This window comes from Bos grunniens, chromosome 21 (assembly GCF_055505025.1).
Source record: "Bos grunniens cultivar Pamir isolate PY7600 chromosome 21, Bosgru_T2T1.0, whole genome shotgun sequence".
Classification (NCBI taxonomy): domain Eukaryota; kingdom Metazoa; phylum Chordata; class Mammalia; order Artiodactyla; family Bovidae; genus Bos; species Bos grunniens.
The window spans coordinates 2626980-2642071 of NC_141185.1; the positions used below are offsets into that span (position 1 = coordinate 2626980).

The 15092-nt window shown below is 44.3% G+C and overlaps 2 protein-coding genes and 1 non-coding gene across 3 annotated transcripts; 1 reads left to right on the plus strand and 2 right to left on the minus strand.

Moving 5' to 3' along the window:
- Window positions 1–4874: 4874 nt before the first annotated feature.
- Window positions 4875–13568, minus strand: EIF5 (eukaryotic translation initiation factor 5). The gene is made up of 12 exons (XM_086362792.1): window positions 13499–13568; window positions 13164–13364; window positions 11851–12130; window positions 11658–11739; window positions 11124–11296; window positions 10750–10861; window positions 9550–9689; window positions 9133–9291; window positions 8486–8647; window positions 8062–8226; window positions 7626–7760; window positions 4875–7241 (listed from the first exon to the last, which is right to left on the minus strand). Exons 3-12 carry the CDS (start codon window positions 11920–11922, stop codon window positions 7152–7154), a joined length of 1290 nt encoding a protein of 429 aa, XP_086218918.1. The 5' UTR covers window positions 11923–12130; window positions 13164–13364; window positions 13499–13568; the 3' UTR covers window positions 4875–7151.
- LOC147348894 (small nucleolar RNA SNORA28) lies at window positions 10086–10211 on the minus strand. Its single transcript, XR_015150782.1, has one exon. It is a non-coding gene; the product is annotated as a small nucleolar RNA SNORA28 (small nucleolar RNA).
- LOC147348895 (uncharacterized) lies at window positions 12777–14481 on the plus strand. The gene is made up of 3 exons (XM_086365447.1): window positions 12777–12852; window positions 12912–13916; window positions 14024–14481. Exons 1-3 carry the CDS (start codon window positions 12777–12779, stop codon window positions 14029–14031), a joined length of 1089 nt encoding a protein of 362 aa, XP_086221573.1. The 3' UTR covers window positions 14032–14481.
- Window positions 14482–15092: the final 611 nt, after the last annotated feature.

Consider the following 15092-nt stretch of genomic DNA (forward strand, 5'->3'; position numbering starts at 1 on the left):
TCTACTCTTTCCATCTTTTTGTGTTTGAATCTCGTGTGTGTCTTTTGTAGATGGCTTGTTGTTGGGTCATGTTTGTATTCACTCTGCCAATCTCTGTCTTTTGATCAGGCAGCTTAATTCATTTAAAGTATTACTGCTAAATAGGGACTATGGGATCGCAGAGTCGGACATGACTGAAGCGACTTAGCAGCAGCAGGGACTTAATTCTGTCCTTGTGCTACTTGTTTTCTTCCTGTATGTCTCATAGCTTTTTGTTCACTTCCTGCCTGCATTACTATTGTCTTTTGCATTTGAAAAAAATTTTTTTGCAATAAATGCTTGAATTTCTTTTGCAGTTTATTTTTTTGGCCACACTTTATGGCATGTGAGACCTTAGATCACCAACCAGGTATCAAACCCGCGAGCCGTACACTGGAACCACAAAGTCTTAACCACTGGACGCCAGGGAAGTCGTCCCTGCCATCGCATCCAGGGCTGTGTTCTTTTGTGGTCATCATGGGCACTACATATGACACCCTTCAGTTATGACACTCTAACTTGAATTTACACAATTCTAACAATCTCTTCTCCTTTATAGCTTTACCCTACCCTCTATCCCTAACTGTACCTGTTGATGTCACAAAGTAACATCTTTATACTGTGTAGTGCCCTCAAACATAACAGTTATACTACTAGCTTTTAGATTAATAATTATTTTTAATGTATCATTTTCTTAAACCACGCAGACAATTACAAGTTAACAATGTTGGCTTTTGTAATGTTTAATGTATTTACCTTTATCGGGATTTTTTGCTTGCTTTATTGCCCCGTCCTTTAGTTTTACCCTGCAGGAATCCCTCAAGCATTTCTTGCCAAGGCCCTCAGCTTTTGTTTATCCAGGAATGTCTCAATTCCTCCCTCCTTTTTGAAGTTTTGACAGTCTTGTATTCTTGGTTGACAGGCTTTTTCCTTCTTTCAGCATTTTAAAAGATCAACTCACTGCCTTCTAGTCTCCGAGATTCCTGATGCAAACCTGTGTGTTATCAGGGCCCTGTATGACTTGCTTCTCTTAATGCCTTCAAGATCTCTGTACCTTTCAGAAATCTGATGGTCTCTGGTGGCCCTGTTTATCTTACTTGGAACTTAAGTCTCTTAGATGTTTGTGGAGCCTCATTCATTTACTTAGGGACCTTCTCACCTGTTATTTCTTCAAATATTCTCGTCCTTTTAGCTCTCTCTCTTCCCCTTCTGAGACTCCCACAATGCGTATGTTACTCTTCATGGTGTTTCACAGGTCACTTAGGTTCTATTAAAAAATTTTTTTTTCAGTCTGTAATTTCCATTGGCCTATCTTTCAAGTTTCCTGACTCTTGTATGTGTCCAAATGCTGCCTTAAATCCCTCTGGTGAATTTCTCATTTTAGCTACTGTACTTTTTAACTCCATAATTCAACATTTTAAGACATCATCTTGACTTTCTCCACATCTTTAGCTCCTTGATGTCCCTTGTGTTGTTACCTATAGTCTGGCCACCAGTCTTGATTTTTCTATCAAATATTACTCTGGCTCTATCATTCGGGTCTCCCAAATGGCCCGGAGAATGTTACTAAACTCATGGACTCCTCCACTCTGCATCCTCTCAGGAAACCGTCACTGATGGTCACTCACAGACACTAACCACAACTGTGCAAGGCCACCTCTCAAGTAACCTCCAGCAGCTTCCCAAACTGTGCCTCCAGCAGACTGCATGATCGCCTCAGCAGGACCCATGTCCTGTCCCCTCTTGCCTCCCACACAGGAAAACTCAAGTGCTGGTCACTCAATGAAGGGCAGAGTCCATTTGCTGTTAAACCGGTGGTATCAGGTGGCTGGTGAACAGATGTCCTTTACAGAGAACTTAGGTTCCAGTGAAAAGTAACCTGTTCTAAATATCTCCAAGGACTAGGATTTCTCTGGCTCCAATCACAAATTCCCATTTTGAGGTAGCCTTTGGCAGCAGTGTTTAAAATCCACACACCCCCACCCCTTCATTCCCAGGTACGTTTGACTGGAGCTGCCAGTGAAGCTCATAGTACAAGTCAACCTGACAAATGCTGAAGACCAGTGGAGCCCATCAGATCTGAACTGGGAAGTCTGGAAAACTAGGCATTATGCAGCTTCAACAGAACCCCGATTGCCATGAAAGAGCCAAATAGTTTTGGTGCAGCCCTGCAGGGCCAGAAAACTCATGGGTAGTGGAGACAGTCAAGAGAAACCTTGAGAGAAGCACAGGTGAGCAGCACACTGGAGGAAATGTCCTTTCTTGCTCAGATGCCTAGTTGATATCATGTGTCCCCAAGGCTGGATCTGCTGCTATCTTTGGATCTGTGCAAGGCCAGGCTTGTGCTATACAACCGGCATAAACCCTTGGGAAACCCTTCTCCCCAGGACTTTGCTGCTGCTGCTAAGTCACTTCAGTCGTGTCCAACTCTGTGCGACCCCATAGACAGCAGCCCACCAGGCTCCACCATGCCTGGGATTCTCCAGGCAAGAGCGTGACAAGTGAAGTGAAGTCGCTCAGTCGTGTCCGACAGCCCACCAGACTGGGGTGCCACTGCCTTCTCCACACGACTTTGGGTTGTCACCAAATGAACCTGACTACACGTGACCGCTGATCCCATCTGAAACTCTTCCTTTGCTCTGGGGAATCCAACCCTGCAGCCACTTGATGGCTGCTCTCGACCTGAAGGTCCTAACCGGAGAACCATGTTCACCCAGGCTCTGAAACCTCCTGGAACCCCCTCCTGGGTGCTGCCCTTACCCCCAACAGGGTATCTTTGTTTCAAGGGAAAATTCCAATACTCCTGCACTTTCAGATTCTGCTGCAGATGGGACAGGGGTTTGGGGTTGTTAATCCTTCCAACTTGACACTATGCCCTTAGAACAGACACGTTGCTTGGGGAGCCCAGCCTTCCTGAGGCAATGTGCATCCTCATCTGACCAGTCTACCCTTGAGGCAGTTGCTGGTTTTGTGAGCCATGGGATATAGATCTCCACTTCCACACCTCTCCACTCCCACAGTGGCTTAGCACTCCTGGCAGGATACAAATGCAATTCCATTCCTGCAACTTGTAGACATTCAGCCCTCTGGAGCTCAGCTTCCAGGTCAATCCTGTCCTCTCCTCCCGCCTCACCACCACCATGCACTGCATTCAGCTAAGAGGAGCTTCTACTTTTCATTAGTGCTCCCCTGCTTACTTCTACCAGGCAAAATACTCTTTGAAATGCTACCTCTTAAAAGACATTCCTCAAAGTCTCAATCATTTCCTCCCTCCTCCAGAGTTCCATCCCTGTCCTGTGTGAAGTGGGCATAGCGGTCCTGGTGGCTGAGTGGTAAAGAACCTACCTGCTAATGCTAGGGACTTGGGTTCAATCCCTGGTCTGGGGATGCCACATGGCAAGGAGTAACTAAGACCATGCTCCAGAACTACTGAGCCCACATGCTGCCAGTTAGTAAAGCCTGTGCACCAGAGCCCACTTGGCACTAGAGAAAGACCACATGCAGCAATGAAGACCAACTGCAGCCATTAAGTAAATCTTAAAGTACAGCCAAAGTTGGAGCAAGTGTGAGTGCAGGCCAGTACAGGTAGGGTGCAAGGTTGGCACTGGAAGCACTGGTACTGAAACTACAGTATTCTGGCCATCTGATGTGAAGAGCTGACTCAATGTAGAAGACCCTGATGGTGGGAATGACTGAAGGTCAAAGAGGGCGGTGAAGAACGAGATGGTTGAATGCCATCACCAATTTCAATGGACGTGAATTTGAGCAAACTTCGGATAGTGAAGCACAGGAAAGCCTGGTGTGCTACAGCCCTGAGTGTTGCAGAGTTGGACATAACAGCAACTGAACAATAAAGAACTGGCAATTTCTGAAGACCTCTTTATCGGGCTGGGGCTAGAATACAGAACTCTGCACTTGCGCTCCCAACCTCCTATGAACAAAGGGCTCAGAAGGACAAATTCTGGAGGCTGTGCAGAGTCACCGTAACTACTTCAGCAGGTCTTTAAGGAGTGTCATTTGTGGAATGGTCTATACAGGGTACCGGGGACACAGAAGATGTAAGCCTAACTCAGTTTAGGAAACACGGAACACAAACCACACAACAGTGAGAGAGGCAGAGCGATTCCAGTGCCATACTGTTCCTGGTACTGAGAGCACTCTGAACCTTTGGAATGGTCACGTGTAACTGAAATTTGTACAACCACTGAAACTGACAATGCAGAAACTGGACAAACTGGCATTTGGGGGCTACTCTTGGAATACTGGCAGGTCAGAGCAATCGAGAGTTCCTTGGATAAGGTTTGCACGGTAACAAAAATTTAAACCCTTAAGAGTTTGGTTTCATTAAAAGTAAAATTTACTTAAAATTTAAGTAGGTTCCAACAGAATCTTGTTTGGGTTTTAAACATGTTATCTAAGCCCTACAAGACACAGCAGCCAGGCTAGTCGAGTGACCACAGGGTAATACATCTCAGATACCACAAAGATTGAGCTAACACACAAAATGTAGAAGGCTCATCCACACCAGTACCCTTTTGTTGTTTTTGTCCAGGTCAAAGGCTTAGTGTATTACAGTAAACAGTGGGGAGCAATCCTAACACAGCTGCACGTGGAACACACCGGATTTCAGAGACCACCACTTCTCTCAAACCTTTAGGACCCCACATAGCACCTTACAAGTTCATTAACCTCAGAGAATTTTAGAAACATTCCTTTCTTAACTAAAGAGAAATGCTATACCCAGTTATTTAACTGCATACTTGACCCAGCTAAAGTCACTCATCAACTAAGAAATCAGATGAAGGCAGATTTTTTCAGTTTCTAATCAATTTGAGATACAGATTAGGAACACAAGATCTAAGGAAAGCCATTTTAATTAGCAACATGGGTTTTCTGAGTAGGGACACAACGGCACAAAGAAACATCCAACACAAATTTGAAGCAACAGCTACCAAAAGGGAGTTTTCAATTCTCCAACTTTATAAACAAAAATTCAGATTAATATTAAAGCAGAGACAAAAATAATTTTAACATTGTTTTAATCAAATAACAGCTGTTTGAAACAGGAAATTTTAAGACAGTTGAATAGAGCAAAGTGAAAGATCACTCTACCAGGATAGCTGCTATGAATAAATTCCTTACTATGTGGATTTGAATCCCATTTTAAGTTTGGCACTAGACTGAACACTGGTCTAAGCCAAAATTTTCTTTAGTGTTTTAGAAGCCCTGAACGTTTTCCTTCAGATTTAAGAGGGGCGGGGGAGAGGAGGAAAAAAGGGAAAAAACCCTTCTATAACAGAACCTCATTAGCTTGATAATGGGTATCCTGAATGCAACTTGGTACTCCCCAAAATTTCAGAAAATGGCAAGAAATTTAACACCTAGGTAAGATGTGAATTTACAAAAGCCTCTTATCTTTGGTGTGACAAAGCACATTCCCTCCACATAGACATATGACTCTCCTTCAATCTCAACAAAATTAAAAAAAAAAAAAAAAAGGCAGCTGGAGACCACTTTGTATCTCCCCAGTGAGAATGCCAGTGTTTTTCCTTAAAGTATCAAGCTAACAAGGTTTTATTATACCAGATTGTGTAATTTCAATGTGAAAAAAACTTACATACATTTGTTAACATCTTGTAATCTATGAGATGGATCACAAAGAGATGAATGATGTAAGCCAGTGTTCCAAACAAAGTTCACTCCATGCATTTGATTCCCACACTGTATGTTCTGTGTAAATTTGTACCTTCAAGACTTCTAAGATATTCTCATAAGCCCTTCTATCAAGTGAGTTTAGATCAGCAAATTGGGCAAGCAATTCCCAATGATGTTATTCCCAAATCTAAAGCCCAGGATGGGCTGGGTCAGGCCCTCGTTGCCATCACCAGTCTTCTTGGGTATCTCACTATATTCAGTATGAAATAAAAACACACCAAGTCTTACACCAAAATATAGGCTATGATTTAGAAACATGCTTTTAGCTTTTTTTCTTCTTTTAAATAACACATTTTTGGGGGGCTGTAGCAGGGAGTTTGAGACACAGTTAATACTTATTTTGGCAAGATAGCAACAAAAACCGAAAAAGCATAAGTTACGTATCCAAATGCAAAAATAAAAGAACCATAGTATCCAGGGAAAAATTCACACTAAACAAAAGATACAGTATGTCTAAGTATTCTGAAACTGTAATTTGAATCAAGAGTAAATGCTGAGAAGTTAACGCTCAGTTTTTGCTTGAGATCAATTTCATCTTTTCCTGTTTCCCTCAAATAAAATCAGAGATTGTTAGTATTTAATCACTCCCCCAAATTTCCATTTTCTCAGTATAAAGCAACAGCTACATACACATAATAAAATGCTTTTATGTTAATGTAATAATTCCCCTGGCTCATCCAACGTGCAATGCATACGACTTCAAGACTACAATTTGGGGCAAGTATAGACTTTTAAAAAAGAAACACAATTCAAGTTTCAAAACCTGCTCTTAAGTTTATAGGACACTCAGGTCATTTTCGCTTCTTGGTGAGATAAAGGTGCTGCACTGCCATTTGATCATCTGTCCACCTCGGCACGGGAAGCACACACATCATCAGATGCCAATTTCAGGGACCAGAGGTAAGACTTAAAAAGCACTATGTATTCCCTAATGACTGAGTAAGGTATTTGTAAGTTTATGTTCACATTCTGCTAAAGGACCTCATTAAAGTCTCGGCACCTAATATCTAACAGGCTCCAACAATCCTATCAGGTTAAATGATGGTACAACATTTTTCAAGGAGCCGATTATTTCAGCTTACTTAAGTCATTCAGAGTCAAAAATCTGAAGAATGACCAAAATCAAATCTTTATTTTTTAGAACTGTATAAATGTGATCCAAATGTGTCCACCACTAATTTTTCAAAAAGAAACATGCTATAAATAAGCAAACTATACCTGCTCACTGATATGTGTATGGACTCCCTAGATGTCTTGTTGGGTTTAAATACAGACCACTCACAGCAATACATTTTTAGTAGAAAAGTGTAGCATGATGTTAAGCCATTTTAGCTTTTGCACATTCATGTTGCACTTCTGGCCAATGATGCAAAAAGATTCTCAGCATTACATTGTTAAGCTGGGCTGCACCCACCCCTTTAAATGGCATCAATATCAATGTCATCATCTTTGTTGTCAGACTTTACAGCTTCAACTTTCGGTACACTGGCAGTCTTTGAATACACCACCTGGTAAAACAAAAGATTTTTCATTGTAAACTTTTATCCCTGTAAAACTGCTCATAAAAATAATAGTCAGTGGTCAACAAAGGAGAAAAACTACCTAGAAATAGCCATTTGTTCGTGAAAAATTTTAAATTTATGTAAAAACTAAGTTAACACTCTGAATTTATAGACCCCTATATAACTGAGGTGAAACAAAACCCTCTGAGAACCCACACAGTATTTATTTGAAATCATGATGTCCGGGGGTAGGAGAGATTTCTAGCACTTTTTCTATTAATGTGATTCCCTTCCTAATTATGTTTAATTTGCAACTATCTAATATTGGCATTTTATAGTTCTCAAACACTTACCACTAACATGGTATTTAACAATTTCCCCAGCGTTTACCTCAATATTCTCATCTTCATCATCATCTTCACCACCGGAAGATTCTTCCTCTGCTTCCTTCAACCATTTTATAAAAGGTTCCGCTTTGACACGAATCTCTTTGGCAAGCTCTTTTGAGACATATTTCTTAGAGGTCTAAAAAACGTTTAGTAAAATTTTTAGTTCAAACAACATAACAGTTAACTTGAGTTATACATAATTGTCTATACCCATCCTTTGAGGAGACTGGAACACATATTAATCTCAAACTCTCAACAGATTAAACGTATTCAGCAAAGAGGAAAAGATTTTCTTTGGTCGTTACTAGAAGCTACCATGGTGGGGATCACCCTACAGATTATACCAGTCAAGCAAGTAGAGACTAGGCGTTAGAAAACTTTTTCCAAAAAAGCCCCAATCCTTCTAATCTTTTAGAGCTCATCAATATATTCCCCACCTTTTCCGACCAGCTAATGATGACCTCTTCCTCCAAAAGGTCTGCGTCATACATCTCCTTCAAGATATGTGGAATCTTGGAAATGAGCTGAGCTTGATGCATTGCTACCACACACTCCAAACCATGAAGAAGGTACCGCTGAGCTTTTTTGTTGTTGTGACAAAACTGCAAATAGATATTCTTGGCGTTAACAAGCTTTCTTAGATGTAACGGCCCTATAACAGTAAGAAGTCAATGCTTAAAGATTTCTAATTTACTTCACATATACGGGACCACATGTAGCATTTTCCAGATACTCTCATGCTTGTTAAGGGTAGGTCAGTTATTTCCATTTTTTCAGGATGACAGAATAAACGGGAGCTTAAAATGTTTCCAAGGTCACACATCTGCAAATCTCACTATGAACATAGAACAATTTGCTTACTCGTAAGAAATGGCGCCTATATTTCTTAATTTGTTCTCTAATTTTCTCATTAAAAAGAACTTCAGTCAAAACAAGAGGGCCCATGGCTTTTACATCCAGTCTTTCTGCTTCAGCTACAATCTCTTTGTCAGATGAGTCAATAATACCTTCTTCTTTCTTTTTCTGCAAATAAAAGGAAGCACGTTAAAAACAAAACAAAAGCAGCAATTCAGTGAGATGGAGGGACTCTCATTCTTATCCCCAGGGACTTCCTTGGTAGCTCAGATGGTAAACAATCTGCCTGCAATGCAGGATCCTGCACATGGGTTCGATCCCTGGGTTGGGAAGATCCCCTGGAGAAGTAAACGGTTACCCACTCAGGCCTGGACAATTCCACAGAGAGAGTCTGGAAGGCTGTAGTCCATGGGGTCGCAAAAGAGTTGCACACGACTGAGTGACTAAGCACAGCACCATAGTCTCTGCTCTGATGAACCTTTCCCTTACCTAACTGAAGATTCTACAACTTCTAAATAATACACACCTGCCAAAAACAGTGCCTGGAACCACCCTCAGAAATTTTTTTGAACAAACAGCTTAAGGTAATAAATATCTAGCAAAAGCTCAAGGCTAGGTAGAAGCTGACTTACTGATCAACAAAATGTTTTTACCTTAACAAAATCAAACAGGATATTGACCCGCTCTTCAACAGTCCTTTCCAAATCGTCACTGAGGGTTAAAACTTTTGCATGGTCACTGATTTCATCCATTCTGCGCCTTTGAGCTTCCTCTGTTGTATCCTCCCCCCAGTCGTCATCCTCTTCTTCTTCCTGTTTTTAATAACAAAAATGCTTGGCCAAAAAGAGACCTTAAAGGTGTAAAAAAAAAAAAAAAAAAAAAAAAAAATCCAGATTTCTAGTGAAATTATCATTTTCTCACTAAATTTCTATTTAATCAACCAATAAGCACCTGGAACCCAATGTACTGGTGCATTGTTCACAGAAAAGCAGTTTGTTTCTGCCCACCTCAACCAAAGGTCACATTTTACACCATTTTAATGCCCACCCCCCCTCAAACCTTGCACTCACCACAGCATGTGGAGGAGGACTGATCTCATTTGGTGGTGGTGGGGGTGTCTCACTGCTGGAAACGGAGCCATTTTCCTTGTCTTTGCCCTTTCTATTTTTCTTTTCCTTTTCTTTTTTTCCTGTACTACTATCACTATTCTCTACACAGATAAAAAGAAAAGAAAGTTGAGTACCATGAGTTGTATTAACCTTATTGCCACCATTAACATTTAAAACCCTCCCCTCAGAAAACCACAGAAAATGCTACCTGTAATTCTAAAAGGGTTCATAAATCAAATTCATTTACTGTGTTTCATAGGTAATCGACTAAGTCTAAGAAAGAAAAGCCAGTAAATATCAAAGATGTTAGCTGTTTTAATAAAATTAAGAGTTGGACACCACGTAGCGACTGAACAATGAAATAAAGACCACAAGGTGACGCCTCAGTGGATCAAGTACTTCAAGTTAAAAGTGGGCACTCATGGCCCTCTCTTTCCACTCCTCATAAACTGATAAACAAAGGTATTCTCAACTATGCTTCAGCCAAAAACTGGAACAGTGTTTAAGTCTATATAACGGCTAGTCTCACAGAAAAGAGAACACCGGAATAGGTTAGACTTTCTTGTTATAGCAAGCTCAAATTGTGTCAGACAATTTTGGTTATCTGCCACAGAGTGTTGCTTGCATGCTCTAAAGCCACTTCGGCCTACTGAGCCAAGGCCCTCATGTACAAATGAGTATTCCAGAAGCAGTCCGTGGGGTTGCAGAGAGTCAGACTCAACTAACGACTGAACAATTCTAGAGGTAGATCTTTTACTATGACCCCATCACAATTTGTCCAATATTTCATACATCCTAAGATGTCTTAAAAACTGAGGATATGGTTGAGTTTAATGGTAGCCTGTACTTGACCTTTAATAGTACATACAACAGCAGGTTTATTAAACAGTTGACCTTTGAACGTAAGTTGAAACCACACAGATCCATTTACATGGAGTTTCCCCCCCCCTCCAATAATTACATACCACAGTACTACACTATTCACTGTTGGTTGGTTGATCCTTGTATACACAGGGCTGACCTTATTGTTATAAGCAAACTTTCACTTGCAGGGGTGTTCAAGGGTTAACCTTATTCTATTTAGTGGTAAAGACACTTCCACAGTTTTCAACAATCAGTTGCTTCACGTTAAGGTTTTAGAAGTTCATCACAAGCACTTACCAGGTGGGTTTTTGAGAATGAATGTGCAGAGTTTATGATGTGTGTCAAGCATGCCTCGATAGCCACAGGCTTTACAAGAATTACCTATTGTTTGCTTCTTTGGATTGACATGCTGTCAAAAAAGAAAAAATATGTCATCCATTAACACATGATGAAAATTCAAAAACAAAGTGTGAAACTAACCATCAAAAGCCACCTAAACCCAGTTTAACATCAAAAGAATTTTTTTTAACATAAGGTCAGTATGGAAACATCAATAAAATTTGAGGTTTTGCAATTTATGTAAGTCTGCTCTGCCTTCTTGGAAACATGATTTGGTGACATCACAGAAATACAGTTTTTCTCCTATTGACAAGAACCTCAAAGGCACTCACCAGATCTGTTTCAGGATTCTCACACTCAGGACAGAGAACAAATTTTTTAATGAATCCATCCAACATGTCTTGCAGCTTATTCGCCTCATGAGATCCATTGACAATGTAACGGTCATTCTTAACATCAAACTGGGTCTGTGCTCCCAGCTCACAACCAAAATATTTGGTGGGATCTATTTGGGGGGGAAAAATTTATTACAGTTAACTAATCTTTGGATGAGTGCTGAGTCACTCAAGTCATGTCCGACTTTTTTTGACCCCATGGACTGTAGCCTACAAGGGTCCTCTGTCCATGGGATTTCCCAGGCAAGAATACTACAATGGGTTGCCATTTCCTACTCTATAACTCTTTGGCTACTCACCCTCATTTATAGAATTATCACTCTTTTTAAATGGAAAAGATTAAAAAAGTGTTGCCCAAGTTTCCACTTAACTCAAAAGCTAACTCAATTCAGGCAAGATTTGCAGACTGAGAGCATCACAATTATGTCAATAAAATGCGTTCTCAGACTCCTTTCAAGAGGCATTACTTACACGTTGGAGGCCGATTAAGCGCTTTCGCTACGTCAACCATGTTGACTATAACTGTCTTGATTCCATTTCCTTTGCCCTCAACCTAAAGGAAGTAAAAATTTTAATTTTGCATTGTCCACACTGGGAGAAGCAACCTTTAACAATCCATGAAAAAAGCATAGAACTTGCTACTAAAATGAAGATTTAGTATTACCTTGGCAATCAGACGGGGCATCTTGTAGCGATAGAACTGGTCTGACACGCTGCGGTTGACGTTGACAGACATTTTGGCTTATTAGTGACTTTATCAATAAGATGAAGAGATCTTTGATTGCAATTTTTTGGTATCCTCTGTCTGGAGAAGAAGGGATGACATAAACGACTGCAAGAGTTCTCGGTCTCTGACATGAAAAATTTTTCGCCACTGAGGCTGTAAGCTTCTTGCTTGTATGCTATGTTTCCCCAATACAGGTACCAATGGCTGCGCAACAGCTCTGAAAGAGAAAACAAACCAACCCCCATGTTTAACAACTCCTGCAACGAAATCCCTCCGTGTCCGTTCTGTATAATTACGCCTACTTCCCCTACGTTAAAAACATGAGTTTATGTACAAAGAACAGCTACTAGTCTCATGTAACTCGGGACACCTGTAGCAACAAAAAGCCTTCATTTTGACGAAGATGTGACTTTGGTCGGTGCCTGACTGAAACAAGACAAATTACGCTGCATCAGCTTTTCATCAGACCAGTCATCACGTCGACGGCTTGCTTCCGCGGGTTGGCCGTATTTTAACCGAAGGACCAACCCAGACCTACCCCGCCCCCACCAACCCAGACTGTGGTACCCACAAACTTCTCAGACACATCAACATCGCTCCAGGACGGCAGGCTGTGGAGCTGTTCTTCGAGGTCGAAGCCTTTGGCAGCGAGCGCTTACTTCAGAGCCACATTTCGGTAACTACGCCTGCGGAGCATGATCTCGCCGGACTGGCGCGCGGGGAGTGTGGCCCCCTTTCCCTTCTCCACGCAAACACCCCGGCCCCCTTCGCGCCCGCCCCCAGCTGTCAGGGCTGATCCGGCGGCCCCCGCAAGGCGAGCGTGGCGCCGGCGCGACATCGCCAGCTTCCACGGCAGCTCCGCCATGTGCGCCGCCCGGGGCTCTCTCCGCGGACGCAGGGCCGCCTCTCCGCCGGGGGAAGCGAAACCGGCCGAGGGGCGCCGGCCCCGCCCCGCCCCGCCGCGGCGATGACTCATAAATGCAGCAATTAGGCCTGAGTCAGCCCCGGGCGGCGGCGGGGCCGCGCGGCGCGCTCCCGGGAGGCCGCGGCGGGGGTGGGGGAGAGCGGGGTGCGGCGAGGAGGGGACGCGGAGGCCGGCCCCGCCGCCCGCCGAACTGCGCCACACACTCACACACACGCGCGCGCTCACACACACACTCACACGCGCGCGCGCGGGTCACGCGGCGCGCCGCCATCTTGTGCGGCCGCCATCTCCCCACCGGCCCGAGCCCGCCCGCTCGCCGACTCACCGTTTTCGTCAAATAAAGACATAAACCCAACGCTGCTCGCCCGGGACTGGGATGAAGTGAGGCGCGCGAACCCGAGTCCGAGGAGCGGCGGCGGAGGCAGCGCAGCGAGCAGCGGCCGGGCCAGGCGCCGCCGAGCAGCGGGGAGGGGCTGTCCCAGCGACGTCCGGGGTCCACACCCTTCAGCGCCCGGGGCCTGGCGACCTGGTGCGGAGAGACGGCGCAGTGAGCTGCGGGCGACGGGGCGCCTTCCCCGCCAGCCAGCGGCCCGCGGGGGTCGAGGGGGCGGGGAAGACGGGGGAGGGGGCGCGGGGCTACCGCCCCTCCACCGGACTCACCTCTGGAATGTTCTCGCTCTGACTGAACAACGCCGCCGCCGCGCTCAAGCTACCCTCGGCCCCAGCGCCCGCCCCCCGCGCCAAGCCGCACAGCCCATTGGCTGGCGGTCCGCCCGAGCTCGCTCGTCATTGGCCTGCATGCCGCGTCTGTCGCGTTTTTCCCCGCCCTTTCTGCTTCCTGAGGCTCCACTCGCCGCCTCCGCCCGCCCCCAGCCCCGCGTCCCGGCTTCCTTCTCTCGCTCTCCCCTCCCCCGCTTTTCCCAGAGGCCTTTGCGGTCTCGCGAGAGTGGGCGGGCCTCGGCGGCGGAGATCTGCTGCTACACTGTGCTTTGTCGGTTTGGGCGCCGGGGAAGATGGCGGTTGGTTTTCCCCCTCCCCCGCTGGCTGCGTCGCGGCTCCCGAGGCCGCGTTTCCTCAGGTGTTCCCGAGATGGGTGTGGGAACTCTCGGGGGCTCCTCTCTGTCCCTCCTTTTCCGGGGACCCTCGTCCTCCAGTCTTAAGAAAGAAGTTGCTTTTCTTCCACAGTTCTCTAGGCCTGGGCAGAGAGCGAAGCTTGGAGGCTCTGGGTCTTTCGTCCCACGTGCCGCCTTTTATCCTCCGAAGCTCAGGTGTGCGTAGTCGCGGCGATCGTGATTCAACCGTCCGCCTCGCCCCTTCCCCGGCGCCCGGTCTGCAGGCCAAGCTTGACTGGTGTCTCTTGTCCACATGTTTTCTAAAGAGGAAAACATGAAAGTAATTCTTAACCCCTGGACCTCCTGGAAGTGATCTTGGCGGGGGGAATGTCTCCACGTTCTCGTGCTCTACCATCACTGCTCAAAATAAGCCTCACATCACCTTACCGTTCGTGGAATCATCCCCCGCAGTGTTTCCGAATTGTGACCTCCTTGCTGGGCAAAGCAGAGATCAAAGTGGGTGTACTAGTGAGGTTCCAGTTCCAGTGTATTCACTTGCAAACGATTACAGTTTACCAGGAGCTTCTCAAATTTTAGTTTTGGTGATTACAGAAACTCTCATTCTTTCAGATACTTTTATTTTGTGTAAAATTTCGGTTGCGACTGTAAAAATGCAGAGTCCACCTTTAAATGTGAAAACATACTTGATTATAATAGAGTAAGAGCCAAATAACCGGGTGGTTGGAGCAGTGTCCTGGGCAGCTGTGTGGTTTCCCGGATCTGGATGAAGTAGCAGTGTTGCTGAGGACAGGGTGAGTTGGATAAGGGGCTGACCTTTGATTTACACCATTCAAATTTGCAAGGTTAGGATTGAAAAATGTTGATTTTTAAAATCAAAGTTCAAGATTACTCTTGCAAGGTTTTATAAGCTTTATAAATCATTTAAAACCCGACAGGGTCAGTGGGAAAAATAAATAAAAGGGAGAGAATAAATAAAATGGATGATCCAGAATTGAGAGAAGTGATCTGTCCCTTGCTGCAGGGGCTTTTATTACAATCACACGGTGTATACTTTGGTACATAATTGTTAAACCAAATGCATAATGCTTTATGGATACCAGGGTTCTGGTCACACAAACTGGATAGATAAATCCAGACATGCTTCTCTGGTTCACGCTGAGGCATGACTTAGCAGTATTGAA